At 37.0% G+C, this 18597-nt stretch overlaps 1 protein-coding gene across 2 annotated transcripts in view; it reads right to left on the minus strand.

Moving 5' to 3' along the window:
* The window catches only part of AASDHPPT (aminoadipate-semialdehyde dehydrogenase-phosphopantetheinyl transferase), a 46993-nt gene that overhangs the window by 10880 nt on the left and 17516 nt on the right, over nucleotides 1–18597 (minus strand). For both annotated transcript variants that reach the window (XM_068930357.1, XM_068930358.1), the window contains exons 3-4: nucleotides 4862–4983; nucleotides 4234–4395 (exon numbers count right to left, since the gene is read on the minus strand). In XM_068930357.1, the coding sequence (XP_068786458.1) occupies nucleotides 4234–4395; nucleotides 4862–4983 (284 nt within the window). The remainder of the gene's footprint in view (nucleotides 1–4233; nucleotides 4396–4861; nucleotides 4984–18597) is intronic.

Raw genomic sequence — 18597 nt, forward strand, 5'->3', positions numbered from 1 at the left:
GTAGATGGCCACAGTAAAAGAGAATAATCCGACACATGGGACAGCACAACAGATCTCTGTGGATAACTAATTTCAACTGAAACTGGTATCAAGATACTAGCCCTAATAATCACACTATATGCCAAAACCAAATAGGTGCAAGTCCTCACACTAATGAATTTTAAAATGGACATCTTTTTCTGTTCCCACAATAGCCATAAAGTCTTAGAGTGCAGAGCACTGTAAGGAACAAACATTAACCTGAGTTGCATAAAGAAAGTAACGATTGTTCCGATTCCACCCTGAAGATAACAGCAAGCAAATATAATTAGTTTCATGAACAACTCTATTGCCAAGACAAGCAATGCAACCACCCGCAGTGTCTGACTGTGCCATGAAGATTAAGAAACCTCAATATGCATAATGCCCCACCTTCAAACAAACCCCATAATCTTCCGCATTGGTGAAAGAGGAGAGAAAGTTCCACTACAGTGTGATCTAACAGTATACTCTGTTGACTTAGTATAAACCTTCTATCTTTAACACAAACTGTAACAATTATACGTTAAATAAAGTTTCTCCATCATAACTGGAAAGATTCTGTTAAAATAGTTCTCCTGATAAGAAACTTAAAAACCTCTACTCAGAGCAGAATCTTCAAAAAATTCCATGAATTTTACTGGTGTATTTTTTTTAATGTTTTTGTAACAAATTTCCATTTGGAACTAGAATAGTAAAAAGAGCTGTACATTTTTATCTCCTTATTTCAAGTCATGTTAAAATTTATTTTTCACATTTGGCATATAATCAAACACACTAAGATTGAGATGCAAGAACTGGATTTTCTTAATCGAAGCAATTAATAAAAATACTATGTTTTCAAACACAACTTTTTGGTCAGCTTTTTTTTAAAGGGATGCACCTTACTCTTAAATTAAATCTCTCAAATGCAAACTTCAAATGCATATCATAAAAAATAATTAATAAAAATTTTCTAACACATTTCTATACATTGACTAATAACCTGGCAAAAATAAAGCAAGATTAAGTCTTCAGCTTTCAACAATAACAGCTGGTGTAATAAAAAATACTACATGTTTTCTACAAGCTGTGTCCTGTACCTTAGGTCCTCATAGCTTCTACTGTATGTGATATACAGTACAACAAATAGCAATTTGTTATGATTTACTATATATAAAGCCTATTTCACAGTTGTTACAAGATCTGATTTATCCCCATATAAATATTATACAGTAAAAAAAAAAACAGAAGGCTCAATTCATAAAGACAGGCTTGAAATCTGAAAATAGATGCTTAAATGCACAATTGCACTTTTTGTATTCATATTATTTTGTTTTGTTCACAATCGGTAGTGAAAAAAATTTTGAAATTTCAATAGCAGCTGCAAAATTGAATTATCATCTTGAAGCCTACTTTAATATAAAGCTCTGAGTAAGAGGTTTTAGGTATAGGGACTAGGTATGACTAGGAGAACCTAAGGAAGTTCTGCTATTTATCTTAAAAAGATATTAACCTCAAAAAGTATATTAGTGCTTACTGCACAATGACTTTTATTCCTGAGAAAAATCAGACATTCATGTAGTATTTACAATGAAATAAGCAGCCAGGTTTGTCCACAGAAAACTCTACCTCCAATATGAACAAACTTTGCTCACATTGCGAACAATTTCAGTGTGTCTGAACAGTGTCAACTTTGACTCGTTTCAGTTCGCTAGTATTTCTTTTGACCCTTTTTGGCAGGATGAGGTGATAAATCCCTTTCTAACCTTTATGCTGGTAAGCTGCTTTTATCCCATTACACAGTATTTTCTGAAAGATATTCCAGAATATTTTATGGAACCTAAATGAGTTTAAAAAAAATTATTTTTCTGCTGTGTTTTTGGTAAATCAGACTCTCTTTAAAACTGAAAAAAAAAATCCAAACTATGAGGTAATTGGATTTTAATGAGCTTTGCTTTCTCTTTGATCATCCCCTATCACAAAGATATAAACAAATCTGAAACATAAAACTGCCAAACCATGACATTTTTCATTGGACAGAAAAAGTTCACTCAAGTGAATTCAGCAAAATAAGAAATACAAGAAAAATATTATACCAGTAACGTGCAGCCTTACAGGTGATTCTCAATGATTTCACCCTGGTGACTCTCCCAGATTTCTCAAAATTACTGCTTTCACCTAACAAGTCATTTCAAGAGTTTGCCCCATGCGCAAATAATTAGGAATGCTTCCTCCAAACAAAGAGAAATACAACTTCAGCATGTAAGAAAACGGGGCATAAAACTAAAATAAACTTGGGAGAAAGGGAGAATATTTTATATATATATGCCCACATACACACATGCACACGTAAGGAGATGAAGAAGTAAAGCAATACTTAATTTTATGCTGGAGATTGATAATTGAAAAAATAATTAGTTTTTCGATTTCATTTTAATTAATGCCAATATTTAAGTGAATTTATACTCAAATGAGCTAGTATTTAAATGAAACTTGATAACAAATCCTTTCTCTGAAATACTGTAACCTGCCTGCTTGTAAGGATGTGCTGTTGGGAAGTAGGGGGCAAGCACGGGAGAGGAGACATTCCTTAGATAAAAATTAAATTATGCTTCTAAGAGTAATAACTGAGTAATAAAGAAAAAATCAAATAATTATAAGGCATTTAAATAATACAGGGAACTTTTTACATCATTATCTTCAGGTTATTTTAGTCAACCTACCACAGGCATGATTCTGAAGATCAAAATTAGGCATTTCAGAAGTCACTTAAGAGAGGTAGGTGCCTCCCTGACAATAGTATATAAATATTAATGTAGAAGACGTTCTATTATAAGACATGTCACAATCTTTTCTAAGATTTTTTTCAATAGTCTGTAAATCTAATTACTGAATTTCATGACAGGCTCAGTTCCTAGAGATTACAGCAATACAAGCAAGAGGTCTGATTTAGTATGGATAGACTTTTAAAATAATACCAACCCAAATGCGATTAGAGGTGTCCAAAGGAATGAACTGTGAAAGTGTCAACTTACGCCATAAATTAAGCGTTACTGGTACATTCAATCTTGTTTACTCCATGCACACCACACATATACTTTGCATACTATAAAAAGCAGACATACACCAGAAATTGGTCATTATAACTAGCTTTACCAGAACAGTTGTCTACAACACTGCAGATGTTTTCAAAATGTAAATATTTCAACTGTAAATGGAAGCTGACTGCACTTACTGAAAAGCACACTCAACTGCTTTGTGAAATAGAACTGCAAGGTATGTACACTTGGAATCGCAAGTCAGCTGCATACCTGCAGCACAAACTTAAGGCTGACAGAGACAGACTGGAATAAAGAGACCTTTACAAACAATTTTAAAATCAAAACCCCTTTTGTCTTTCTTCTTTTAAGTGGCTGACTGAAAGTGCCTCTGGGGTGTAGAGAACTGCTCTCATTTTTTTTCAGTTTGGTTTCTCTGGGTAACTAAATAATCACAGTATCTATCCGCTCTCTCTCTCCACATCCTTTAAATTGCATTAGAATCCATGATCATTTTCTCACTGAAGTATACATGTTTTACCCTCAAGTCTCAACAACTTTCCAGGGGGCTCTGTGTGTGCATGTGTGAGTGTGTACAACCAGACAGAAATCTGAGCACAAATTAGTGTCCCAATTAAGCACAAGTAAGATTTTTGTAGCCATCCCTCTCACAGGCAGCAGCCAATTAGTACACTGCAATGCAAACCAGCCAAAGCATATGTTACTTCTCGTCCATATCAGCAGGTAGAAACAACTGGAATTGAAGACACTTCCTTCATTTCAAACCTTTAACATAAACCCTTACTAATGGAGTTGGTTCACCATTAGTACCGTTCTAGACCATCTGATGAAGAACTTAAAATTCAGACACTATTCAAAAGTCAACCCTGAAACTGCTTAAGTGAATTTCCTGTGCGCCCTAGGATGAATTTCACCGAGTTCAAAAAAGAGATATTCCAAGAATGGAAAAGATAAAGTCATTGAATATATTATCTAGGATTTTTTTTTTGATCAAATACCAAGAATATTTTAAGATGCTACACATTTATATTCTGTTTTCATTTATGCCTTTTCTATAGGTTATACAGAATAAAGGTGTAAAATTGCAATTAAAAATTAAATGTGCAATGCAACTATAAGGTTCAGATTGAGACTAGTCATCACGGTTAAAAAGTTTAGCTTAAAGATTTCTTACCTCAAAAGTCCATTCTTCTTCTTCATCTCCATCTAGCAGCATTTTTGTCTCCTGATATACCCTCCCTATTTCCAGATGCAATGGGGACACATTAAATTCAATTCTCTGCAAGTTGAAGCCAATTCCAACTCCAACAGCCTTTAAGAAACTCTCCTTTAGGGCCTGTAAGGCAGAAAAAATATATTCTAGTCATACTGGCTGCTTCTAATCAAACTGCTCTATAAACTTTACTTCTGAGCAGAGGCTGTAGGCCAAATAAAGACTTACACCTCTGTAAACGTGAGGGTAGACTGATGTAATTTATCAAAAGGAAAAAGTATCAGCATTACTAATATCTAACTCACTGTGTTATAATGAACATGCAACTGGAATTACTAAGTGGCACATGCAGTAATGAGCCTTCTTGCTTTGTTCTGCTATTCGTTTAGAACGAGTCATAAACCCTTCTAGAAACTTCAGCTATAGTACGGTCAATTTAAAGATACTCTGACATTACAAAGATAATCTCCACTTGACCAGATAACTATAAAGTATACAATTTTACCGTCATGAAAATAATAACTATATATCAAACACCATTAGCAAGCTATAGTTTCTGCAGCCTTAAAATAGAAAAAAAATGTATTACCCAGTGCCGATGAAACATATCCAGCTGCATCCATTCATTATTCATAGACTTGATTACATCCCATTCTGTCTCAGTAAACTGTCGCTTCATAACACGAAAGAAATTTCGTATTGAGCTACTACCTATAAAATTAGAAAAGACATTTACATAAATTTTAATGGCGTAATAATAATGAGCAAATGAATTACCTCACATTTTTTCTCCAAGAAATAATTCACTCATAAGAAAAAAAGATTATGATCCAGCTCTGTTCTAAAATATAAACTTACTCTATATAGCTTGGAAGCAGTGAGCAGATGCTGATGACAGTTGAGGATAAAGTAAGCATTAAAAAAAAACATTCCTACAGCAGAAGCTTTACATAAAAATGAAGATCAAAAAAAAAAAAGTCAAAAATATTCTGTATTTTCAGTATTCTCTGAAAAGATAGTATTTAACCAGTGGTGACTTTATGATCGCAGCCAGCTATAAAACGTAACATATACAGTCTTCTGCATTTCACTGCTTGATCTAATAACATTTTATAAAACAGCATGCTGTCTGTCAGAATTCATCAAGCTATTCTGCCTCCTGCCCTTGCGTGCTGGGGATATGAAAGAAAAACTTTTTTAAGCACATGTAGCAATACAATCTCCCAAATTTATTATGTGCATAGTGAGTCTTTTGGATTTATTCCACACGAAAAAGGTGGGGAGGGAGATGCCCACAGTCATGTAAGTAAAAATATTCAGGAAAAAAAAAAAATCAAATCCTTAGGTTAAATTCAAACCTTCCCTAAGAATAAGCACAGCAGCATATTTCTGCTGCAGTTCTTCAGGGGCCATACCACTTTTTGCCACTGGTCTCAATTTACTTTGCAGAAGATGCAACAAATTTTGTGGTTATACTGATCAATGGTATTTCTACAACATACTGGAAGTTATGGACTTCATTACCCACTTGACTAACCACCTACAGCCTATATCATTACTCAGCATACCATGCAATCTGTCCAATACAGCTGCTAAACAGACAATGGCAGAAAGCAGTCTGTTTTCTTTAGTGGGGACGATCAAAATCTGGATAGACGATGATTCCACATATTGAGAAAAATTTTTTGATAGGTTGTGCAATGTTCTCATTAAAAAAAAAAGGTAGCCACATTCAATATAAAACATCTTCTGCCCTCGCAACCCTAGAATGTTTTAACAACTCATCACTATATTATTACTTCATTAAGATATTGACTATTTCTAGTTCTGCCACTGGTTCTGAGTGACCAGGGCAAGTCATTTCCTTTCTCCATATTTGTGTCCCCCATTCTGGACCAGGGATAAGGATACTAACTCTTCTTTATAAAGTGGTTTTCTTCCACAGGTATCCAAGTACTATATTAATAAAAACAGGTATTGGCAGCAGTAACAATTGATCTGAATGAATTATGGTCGCACTAAAGCACACAGTCAGGCTTTCTGACAATTTTTTTCTCTTTCCAGATCAAATTACAAAACATAATCTGACATACTGTACACATCATACAATACATGGCAGTGACATTTCAGTGATGCCCTCAATTTCAATTATGGATTACAGTAAAGAAAACATCTCAAGACAGAAATTTTGCATACAGTTGCAGCGGTCAGCTAACAGAATGACCCAGAAGAATCAGGACAGAACTGATTTTCCTTTCAGAAGAAAATGATCATACCAGAAAAGAAAAGCAACCGTAATGTCAAGAACGTTTTGATGGATAACCTAAGTCGGTGAAATATCCATCTACTTAGACACTCCAACTTCCTTAAAACAATGAAAAAAGCACCCCACGTTGTTCGTTTTTTATCTTGCAGAGTTCATATAGCCCATTTAATCACTAAATAACTGTATTAACACCTGCTCCCAACACTCCACTGAAAGTTGTTCTTTTCTCTCAGCTATTTCAGAAAAGGGTGGTAGGGCAACAGCCCTCCCAGGTAATTCAAATTACAGGCCTAGAAACCTAGTCTTGAAACATTCACGAATTTCTCCATGTACCCCTCCTCCTCAGAGTCCTATCACCGTCGGAGACTTCTCCTGCTATTTTCTTTCAAGAACCCAGGGCTATTCACACTACCAGAGAAGACCTTCAGCACCTGGAGACTTGTAATGCCTCGTCTTGTCAGAGTCCTCCTCCAACCACACCCTAGCACACTATGTAAGTACACTGCATGCTTACTGAACTATTTAGTGTACTAAGTCTATACCAAACGCATGCACCACTGCCTTTTCACTCCTTACTTACCCTTTTTTGTCCTAGCTTTCTTCACCTGCCCAGCTACCCTCCTCTGATATGCTCCTTAATGCTCATTTTCAAATTTCCACAGTACTTTCTTCTCCCCTGCAAACTGTCTACCACTTCCTTACTCTGAAAAGCTCAGGAAGTGCTTTCTCCTGAACTGCCCTCCTCTCCAGTCTCCCTCTTAACATTGCTCAGTTGTTTCGCTCTCAGGAATGGATCAGATTATAGGAGCCAGGACTTTTACTCTCGACAAACTACCAGAGTACCATTGCCTGCCCAGTCAATTTCTTCATATTTGTTTGAATATCAGAGAGAGGCAGAGTCATTGAATCATGGAAAAGTTCAGACTGGAAGGGTCTCTGAAGACCATCTGGGTCCACCTTCCTGTTGAAAACAGGCCCTTATGTTAGGCTATCTATAGCCCTGTCAAGCAGTTTTGAATATTTCTAGCGAGGGAGATTCCACCACTTCTCTAGGCAATATATTCCAACGTTCAACTTTTTTATGGTGAAAAAATTGTTTCTTTTATCCAGACAGAATTCCCCTGAAGCAGCTTGTTCCTGTTGCCTCCTGCTCTGTCACCGTACACCCTTGGGAAGGGAGTCACATCACCTTCACCTGCCACCTACAGCAGGTACTAGAAGACTGTGATTATATTCTCCCCTCCGAGTCTTCCCCTTTACAGGCTCAATAAACCTAACTTCATCAACCTTTCTTCATAAGTCAAGTTCTCCAACCCTCTAAATCATCTTGGTGGCCTTTCACTAAAGCTTCTTCAATTTTTCAATGTCTCACATGAACTGGGAGGATGGGTGTGCCAAAACTAGAAACAGTAGAAAGTTTTCTTTTAGATATCATCTTTTTTGCTTTTATTCTGAAATAAAAAACCCCAAACCCACTCACCTCCATGATTTACAAAAGCTTTTTCTCAGAGAAGGGGAACAATTCCCATATAGTAATTATACAGTTAGTTTTAAATTTGCATTTCTAACTTAACTCCCACTTGCCAACCTGTTTCAGAAATGAACTTACTTTTTAACAATTATACAAATACTTGGACTTTTCAACTACTACTTTCATTTAGTAATAATTATTAATGCAACTAGGTGAACACACTGCTAGAAAGAGTCTGAATACGTCTCTAAACTGTAATACATCAGCTTCATTACAAAGTAATCTATGCATTTAAATTAATCCTCTGTCATTATTTTAAAATAAATTATTAATTTTAACAACACATGCAGTGAAAATGCTTTTGTCTTACAGGTATAATGTAATTTCCTTCTAGAATGCAGCAAAGGAAATTTAAGACTGTAAAAAGTGTTTAGAAAAAAGGAAAGTTAGGTCTGATTTCACCTATGCTCTAAGAAATCATACACTTTAGAAGGTAAGAAAAATAATCAACTTATTATTAATTAATTAATTTATTCCAAATTATCTTTTTGCTTAAATTGGGCACAAAAAATCTTAATTTAAATATAAGAATTCTGTTAAGATTGCCTTTCTGCCTTTGACAATAAAAATAAATCTTACTTTTGAGAACACTGCAATTCATTAATAATACAAAAGCCTGCTTACAAAGTAATTAAATTGCAATATTAAAAATAAAGAGCTTTAGTTATTCCTGTATGCATATTTTGGAGCTAATAGTTATTTTTGATATTTGATTATATACAGTATAGTCTCTAGAGCTGATCATTAGAGGAACGGGGAAAGAGAGGCGACTAGTTACTCACCTTGGAGCAGGGCTCTTGACTGAACAACTAAGCTTCCTATCCTGTTGGTAACTAAGAGCTTTCTAAGTATTTTCCCTCCTCTGTGTGTGGGGGGGGGGGGGATTTTTTTTTTTGCCTCCCTTTTTTTTTTTTCCTCTGAGAAAAGTCTACACAACGTGCTAAACATATCTGGTAATCTCAAAGCCAGCTCTAATATTAAAGTGAAGTAAACAAAACATGCCCCAGTATTTTGATTACCTTTGTGAAGCCATAGTCTTTTCTACAAGGAAAACGCAAAGACCAAGTAACAGAATTAGAAAGAAACTAGAACAGAAGTCAGAACTTCGGTAACACCTTTCTGCAGGAAATAAAGGCTCGACAAAGTAGTATTTACACGGGTTATTGCCCAGACATATGAAATTATTCTTAAAAGTACCTTTAAAAAGCTTCAGAGGATCCTCCCTCACATAAGATTATGAACAGACTAGCATGCAAAGTATTCACCACAGAAATCACCTAACATGAGGCACAAACACTGTCATGAACATGTCAGATTTTGGCTGTGACAACTCTTTACCTTTCGACTTTTGTTAACTAAGTAAAAATGTGACCTAAGTATCTGTAATTCACCATGCTGTGATTTCTTCTCCTCTATAAGATGATACTAATGGTCTACAAGAAATCTGGCTGTAGCACACATGTATTTACTTATGCAGGTAAAATTCTGACACAGAAATGCTTTAAAATCCTTAGCGTATGCAAACCAAAACAAGTATTTTTCTTAGAGCAACTTCTAAGAAAATTCTCCTAAGAAAAGAACTACGAAGTGGAATAGTATGATACAGAAGGGCTGTCAGTAAATTTTAAAAATAGATCCTCTGAAGGAACAAACGTTTTACCTGTAAGGCACACGTACAACACAAATAATTTCAGGATTTATGTCTTTATAGATTCAATGAAAAATGATAAGGCCAGGCTCTTAACTCGGACTTAACGCACATGTACTATTGCTCCTTATTTAACTCAAAGTAGTACAGGAAAAAGATTTCTTTAGCATATGCCTATGCTGCTTGTAGAAAACTGCCCATCTGATCTGGCTGCAGTTGTAAACATCCACGTGCTAACAAGCTCCAGAGCAGAAGCCACACAGCTGGGTTTGCACAACAACAATAAGCTTCAGCTAATATAATTCAACACTGCTTTCCCATGGTTCAGGCTTAACCAAAAAAAAAAAGTTAAACTGTGAGCGGCAATATTAGTTGAGGATTCAACTATGTGGAAAAACCTTACCGAAATGCTCAAAACTGCTTTTCAAATACTTCATTTTTAAGTCTTACTTACAGCTGCTCAAATATCAGAATTTAGATTCTGATTCCAATAAATCCAGAATACTTAATCTTGTCCAATTCAGTAGACAAGTGCAATTTTTTTCTTATAATATACACTATGCGCTTGAAAAAAGATATGTATCTTATCACTTATTAAAATTTGGTGAGCATCAGGAAATTACATGCTATTTATCTGATTGTTCAGGCATTTCACTAGGTAAGGGATCATCACTGAAACAGGATAAACTCCGTTTTGTGATTTTAGGCATACGTAAGAGAAATAAGACATGTTTTCATATGAGATTTGAGAAAAACATGGGATTAGAAGAAGGGAAAAACAGGAAACTTGCTCCACAGATGGCTAATGATTAATAGGAAAAGATATTTATTCTTATCAACTGCTAAAACTCCCTGAATGACGAGACACTCACCTTTTGCCAGTTTTCTCTAAGAAAAAAAAGTAACGGTGGTAGGAGAGCTGTAAGAAACCTTATCTGGCATTTTCAAAAAACAAAAATAAACACGAGAAAAATGTTGATTTACATTCTACGAGGAATTCGGAGAGCGGATTTCAGTAGATATAAAACTGAGCCTGTGGCACAAAAGGTTCTAAGAGGGCACTGGAGTAGGAGGGGGGTGGATGAGATTTGAGAATTAAAAATCAAATCAAATCTGCCTGAGTCAAGAATGACGAAAGGATAAATCTGTAATTTAGTGTTTTCTCACTCTGAAACTCATCCGATCGGTTACCGGAAATAATCTGTCAAAAATCTAACAATTTAAACGTTAGGACTATTTCCAAGGGCAGGTATGAGTACTTCTGACTCACCTTTGCCACTTAATTTCCTACCCTACAGTTAATATGCTGCCCAAACACTTATATGACTTCATTTTCTTTAAGAGAAATTTTGAAATAAAGTAAATTTTAATTTTCTTTTTAATATTCGAGTAGAATAATATTTCCCTCTCTCATTTATAAATCTATTTTGTCGACATTTTCATAATTTGCTCTTTTTCTCACCTTCACACAAACTGTTGTACATTTTTTCTTTTTTTTTGGTAATCATTAATAGATTAAAAATTCCGGAAACATTCTTCTAATTTCATAAACTCCATACTTGAAAAATTATGCGTTTTGTTACAGAGCACAACATCAGCTAGATTTTGAGGCATTTTTTTGTTTCTATTTTTTTTACACTAAACTTCTTAGTGAAAGAGAGATCCAACAAGAAATCTCTAATAAACTTAACCAAAACTTACTGTAGCTTCTTTTCATAATGTCCAATCAAATGACAAGGCTATTGGAACAATTTAGTCAAATATCTGACTGCCTAAAGGAATACAAAGATATATATTCAATTGTATTAAAACAAAACTGACTGGATGGTTTAGGTGTTTGATGTACCAACTCAAACAGTTCTTTTTCCCTTGAACATGCGGAACTGCTGCCTTCTCAAAACACTCATTAACCTGCTTCTTAGGGAAGAGCAACCAAGAGAGAAAAGGTACAGACCAATGTCTCTGATCTGTTTATCCAATTGGTGTCTAAATTTGGAGGATTCATACAATCCCAGCCTGAGCCCAGTTGATTCTTAGGCAGATATGATTACTAATGTTAATCTAATCAAAGAATAAAGACTGATATCATAGAATAATCAAAGCATAGGTAATTAATTTGGTAAATGTGAAAAAAAAATTCCCAACAACCCCCTCCACACCCACAGAGACACATATACACACAGCATACCTGCTAGTGAGACGTGCCTATGTTAACAATTGCCTGGGTCTAGCCTGTTCCTTGATCTCCCATATGTTAGTAACAGCCTACCATGTATTAAGCAACTGCAAGCACAGAAATAAGAAAATGTTCAGCATGAAAGAAGTTAGTTTAAATCCTTGCTGGCACTGGTTTACTCCTACCTCTTTGACTCTGCATAAATAAACCAGAAGTATTCTCACAGCCAGTAACAGCTGAAAAGAGGTCTGAGAACCTCTTCCTCACTGTCTTTCAGATTTTAATCATCACCTCCTGGTGCTTCCTTTCTATGTAGCTTGCTGCTGGCTGTCCCACTGTCCAAACTACACACAGGGTGAGCACAAGTCACCCAAGACAAGGGAATTCCCCCTAGCCCTTCCCTTGGGAAGGATTTCAGACACAATCACGAAGAGCATGCAGGATGGGCCAGGACGCTTGCGTGGCCAACACTTAAAGAAAATGCCTTTGGGTTTACCCTTCTGAACAAGGCTGCATTTACAAATTCAAGGTTTTACAGCACATATCTAATACTCCTTCTGAATAATCTATCCCAAAAAGTTTACAACGCATGATTTTCTCTTCTCTTTTGTTTGATGGAGATTAACATTTAAAGGTAACTTCTTACTCAATATATAAACCTTCATCACAGCCCTGGATCTTGCTTGAAAAATGACAGAATAGACAAGCTAACAGAGAACTCCATTCTCGAGATGGATCAATCAAAAAGCAAAACTCTGCAAAAAAATGGCTTTTTTAACCTATAATACCTTTTATCTGAAACATCTGAAGATTTTCGCCAAATTACTCAAGCAGAACTATGATCCGAATGCACGAACTAAACTCTTTCATAACTTTCCCCGTTACGTTTGCTAGTCATCCCCCACTACCAGATTACTAAAAATTCCACTGCATATAAACAAAAGTACAATTCAGAAACACGGTATTAAGAAAATTAAGCCTATTACTTGAAAGAGAATATCAAGAGAAAAAAAAAAATCAGCAAAGGGGAAAGAAAAAAACAAAAGAGTTAAAGCCAATAAGGCAAAGACGAGATCTGAGAACAGCTCCTTCTCAAGGAGCGTGCGAGGCAGCACAGCTGCGCAGCGCCGCGGAAGCCACTGAACGTTCGCAGCTGCTAACAGGCAAGGGTAGCAGTAGCTGGAACGTGAACGAATGTTTTGGCTTGACACTCACAAGAGAAGCTAGAGGTTTTATCCTTTAGATCAGGATATATATTCATTGTTTTTTCTTTAATCTACAGCCACTTAAGTCTCCCTCCCACACCACGCAAAAAGCAGATTTGGATCTAGAGTGATTCATAGAGGAAACAAAATGAAAAATTAGCACAGCTGTGAAAACAATCAATTTCTTTTACATATGCGTGTGCACGCGCGCGCGCACACACACACACACACGTGTATCCTGGTAATAAAATTTAAAGCGTATTAAATCCTTAAAAATATAACCTGTAAGTAATTTTTCAAAAATTCTCTATTCTATTTCCATTTTTTAAAAGTCTACTACAAAAGTTAGTTTCCTTACTACATTAAAAATATGTGATATCCTGGGAACTTCAGGAAGAGTGAGGAGAAGAAAAGAGTGCGTGATAATAGAAAAGAGTCCAAAATGAAAGCTCGAAAATAAACAAGTTATATAGCTATAGATAAGTGTGTGTATATATACATATGTACACACTTTTTTTTAAGATATTCTATTTACATGTAGAGACAAAATAGTATCTATTTCACACCAAGACATCTGGGCATTTTATTAATATTTCATAAAGACTAGGCCAAAAATCTGCTTTGCATTTTCCCTGTAGGACAGCAGAAACCCAGACCAGCTATAAAAGAGTAATTTTAAAAAGCTGTAGGAGACTGTGAAAAACAAGAAAACATGCTTTACTCCCTAGTCCTATTTGATAAAACGCTTTAGAAACAGTAGATAAATGCAGGGTAATTTTTTTGTTCCATTTTTCTACCTGATAAAAAAGCCTAGCAAGCTGCATTTATAGAAAAATAAAAGACAACCAAATTTAAGATCTATGTAAATTATGATGCTACCAAGAGTAGAGAATACTATCCATAAAACTAATAAGAGAAATCCTCAGACTGGTTTTTTATGTTTACACTGCAAGAACCACCAGCTCAATCATAAATTACTTTAGCTACTACAATGCACACTTATAAGGGTAGTAACTAAAATTTGAGTCCCATAGTGCCTGAGGTTATTAAAACAGTGATATACCTCCCCCAAAATCCTGAGAAGATTACATGACACACTTTCCTCAATTCAGTTTACAGTCTTCCAATTATCTTGTTTTGGTCAGATATAAGCTACATCGCTCATATCATGGTCTATATTTAAAACTGTGGAAGATGGAGGCTAAAAGCTACTATTGTCAGCTCACAGATCATCTAATCCTGGGAGGAGGAAAAAAAAAAAAAACAGAATAGAATTTGATATCTTAACTGCCTTCAACTACATGAAAGGAACTGATTAGTGATCAAGAACTAACATCTACTCAACACATACTAATTCACTTTCAGATGGCAGGTGGGCCAAAGACAATGTGAAATATACTGGCTAGCAAAATAAGGGACTGAAGTGTGAAAGAGTCAATGCCCTTAATAATGTGCAATACAAGCTATCTATAAATCCTGCGAACTAATCAACTGTACAGGAGGAATACCTTATGAGTCATTAAGTGTCAGCCATCCTTTTAGTGTCAGAAACAACCCATATTCGACCACGTTTTGCTACCTCTAAAGGAAATCAATGAAAATCAATATAGGAAAAAACATTCCTCCTGCAACAGATGCTCAAGTCCTAATTGTTTATTAATACAAACTAATCCTTATATAGATGTTTACAAACTGACAACATAGGACAAATAACTACCTAGATAAATGACAAACTTGGAAGAATCAGACAGAAAATTAACAAAGCGTGTCTTTTAAATCTATTAAAGCTTGCACAGCTTTAGTGTGAATTGGAAATTGGATTTGCATTCTGTGACCCCACCACTTCCTGCCATTATCCTGCAGTTCTCCCAGTGATTTGTATGTTAAACATCCATTCTTGTCTTGCAGCTGCTGATGATATGTTTTATCTTCATGTATCTCAGCAAAGCAGCATTAACTTTAGAAAAGGTTAGAAACCTTGAGGTTGCCTCCTTTGAATCACTCAATGTTTCCCAGATACTAAAAACAGAAAAATCATTAAAAAGACTGACATTAATTGATAATGTTTAATTTTTCATCTGCAGTTAGGACTGTTAAATCCTTACAATATTAGAGATTAAGGTTTGAACAGCAGTAATGCTAGGGTCTAACAGTAGTAATCAATCTTTAAGTAAGTTGACCTGATAGCCAATGTTAAATAAAAGTAAGGAATCCTAATGGATTAACTAGTTCTACCTCCAAAACAACACTAGAGCAATAGCAATTTTGACAAAGATGTTGCCCAGTTGAAAAATTGAAAGAAAGTCACAAGCTAATAACTTGATACAATGTCACACCTGATTTTTCATAAATTCAGATAGAAGGTATATAGTCTGCAACAGGTATAAGCTTTTTGCCATTAGTTCTTAACATATCAAATTTAAAAATGCCAGGTCGTCTAAATTTTCAGTTGCAGTTCAACATACTTCTACATGTTCTTTCTATGCCAAACATCTATCTGCAATATATACTTGCTGAAGAGCTTACTTATGTAATCATACCTATGTGTAAATGCATGGTTTTAGTTTGCTTTTAAGTAGAGAAAATAAAAACAGTTATAACACACGGGTCTTTATTCCTTCAGATGAATCAGGAACCCAATGTTCTTTTCATAAAATTTATGACTAAACAGTAACAGAAAAAAAACCAAAAAGGAGCAATAATAAAACAGGAAATCCTTAACTTGTCTACTTAAGTGGTTGAACCTTTTATTCGCTTAAGCTTTCTCCAAGTGCTTGTAGGACCACATCTAGCACAGCTCCAGGTAGCCCTAGTACTTTAGCAAAAAGGTAGCTTTTCCCATGAAAATTACATTTTAATCAGTTTTGCACTGAAAAAAAGTTATCAATCACTTAACGCAATCTTCCCGTTTTTTTCAGAACAGAAAGAGCTTTGCTGGCTTTCAAAACTTGTAAAGTAACTGTAAGCATCATACTAAAAATACTGCCCCCAAAGTCTAAATAAACACAAAAGTAGACCTTCTTTTATAAAGATATTATAGTTGTGACTGGTGAGTACACAACTACAGATGCAAAAAATGACAAATATCCTGAGGTTTCTTTAAGAGGGATGTTGCTAGCAAACGTATTTGCCTGCCTTACACTACAATAGTACTATCGTGCAACCAGAATGTCTCAAACATTTTATTACATCTAAAGATACAGTGTACTAAGGGGCCCTTCTACATATGCAGAAAGATAATGCTGGCTGAACACTTTGTCAATTATGCTTGCCTTAAAAATGAGCATTTTAAAGAAAAGCTTTCACTTAACAGCACCTCCTATTCTCAGAAAAAAGCCAAGCAAGATCTAACGTATCTCAGAAGAACACTGCCATGAGAACCATCCAATGCTGAAACTGGATCAGCTCCTACTTTCAATAAAGAGAAATTAAATGAACTCTCACACTATACAATATATATAGTGCTGCTGTGAGATAGAAATTCCACCAAGATAGGGATACAAATGAGTTTTGTCTTTGCATTGAATCCGATATACTAGTAAACAGCATCATCTCAAAGGTATCTGCAGAGGTTTCTACTGAACCAAAAATACTGAGATGATACTAGCAGGAAAGGGGAGGTACTCTGGTGGAAGTATGATTACTGGGAGAGTAATCCTATCTCCAGAAAACTAGTATCACTAGAGAACATGGGGATGCATTGGGTTCTCCTTGGTACTTGGAATACAAATGCTATGTTAGGAAGGAAAAAAAAATAAAAAAGGAAGGGGAAAAAAAGAACACTCCCAGTACCTAAGTCATCTTCCATGTGAATCTGACTACGTGATTCACACTTCCTCTTTTCCACAGAACACCTCTTTGATCTTATTACTGCATTTTTTTTTTCTTATGAAGCCTTGGGACTATACACCGCATAGGCTGACTCAGATTGAGCTAGTTCATATGAAAGAGTCCAATAAAGGATTTCTGCTCTAAGTTCAAAGTTCTGGTGCTCACATTGAGACACACGCCCTCGGACTATGTCACAGAATCAAAGAATGGCCAAGGTTGGAAGGGACCTCTGGAGATCATCTAGTCCAACCTCCCTGCTCAAGCAGGGTCACCTAGAGCACATTGCCCAGGATCACGTCCAGGCGGGTTTGGAATATCTCCAGGGAAGGAGACTCCACAGCCTCTCCGGGCAACCTGTTCCAATGCTCAGTCACCCTCACAGTCAAGAAGTTTTTTCTCAGGTTTAGGTGGAACTTCCTGTGGTTCAGTTTCTGCCCGTTGCCTCTTGTCCTGTTGCTGGGCACCACGGAGAAGAGGCTGGCCTCATCCTCTTGATACCCTCCCTTTAGATATTTGCTACACATTGACGAGATTGCCTCTCAGTCTTCTCTTCTCCAGACTGAACAGGCCCAGCTCTCTCAGACTTTCCTCATCTGAGAGAGGCTCCAGTTCCCTCATCATCTTTGGAGCCCTCCGCTGGACTCTCTCCAGTAGCGCCATGTCTCTCTTGCACTGGGGGGCCCAGAACTGGACATAGCACTCCAGATGTGGCCTCCCCAGGGCTGAGTAGAAGGGGAGGATCCCCTCCCTCCACCTGCTGGCAACACTCTGCCTAACACACCCCAGGAGACCTTTGGCCTTCTTGGACTCAAGGGCACATTGCTGCCTCATGGGCAACTTGTCGTCCACCAGCACTCCCAGGTCCTTCTCTGCAGAGCTGCTTTCCAGCAGGTCAACCCCCAGCCTGTACTGCTGCATGGAGTTATTCCTCCCCAGGGGCAGGACCCTGCACTTGCCTCTGTTGAACTTCAGGAGGTTCCTCTCCACCCAGCTCTCCAGCCTGTCCAGGTCCCTCTGAAGGGCAGCACAGCCTTGTGGTGTGTCAGCCACTCCTCCCAGTTTCGTATCATCAGCAGACTTGCTGAGGGTGCACTCTGTCCCTTCCTCCAGGTCATCGATGAATACGTTGAACAAGAGTGGACCCAGGACTGACCCCTGGGGGACACCGCTAACTACAGGCCTCCAACTAGACTCTGCACCACTGACCACAACCCTCTGAGCTCGACCATCCAGCCAGTTCTCAAGCCACCTCACCGTCCACTCATCCAACCCACACTTCCTGAGTTTACCTAGGAGGATGGGATGGGAGACAGTGTCCAAAGCCTTGCTGAAGTCCTGACGGACAACATCCACTGATCTCCCCTCATCTACCCAGCCACTCACTCCATCAGAGAAGGCTATCCAGGTTGGTCAAGCATGATTTCCCTTTGGGGAATCCGTGCTGACTACTCCGGATCACCTTCTTGTCCTCCACATGCTTAGTGAGGACCTCCAGGAGGAGCTGCTCCATCAGCTTTCCAGGGATGGAGGTGAGGCTGACAGGCCTCCTGGGTCCCTCCGTGGCTCCTCCTTCTTGCCCTTTTGGAAGACTAGGGTGACATTGGCTTTCTTCCAGTCCTCAGGCACCTCTCCTGATCTCCAGGACCTTTCAGAGATGATGGAGAGTGG

This window comes from Struthio camelus, chromosome 1, assembly GCF_040807025.1.
Source record: "Struthio camelus isolate bStrCam1 chromosome 1, bStrCam1.hap1, whole genome shotgun sequence".
Taxonomy (NCBI): domain Eukaryota; kingdom Metazoa; phylum Chordata; class Aves; order Struthioniformes; family Struthionidae; genus Struthio; species Struthio camelus.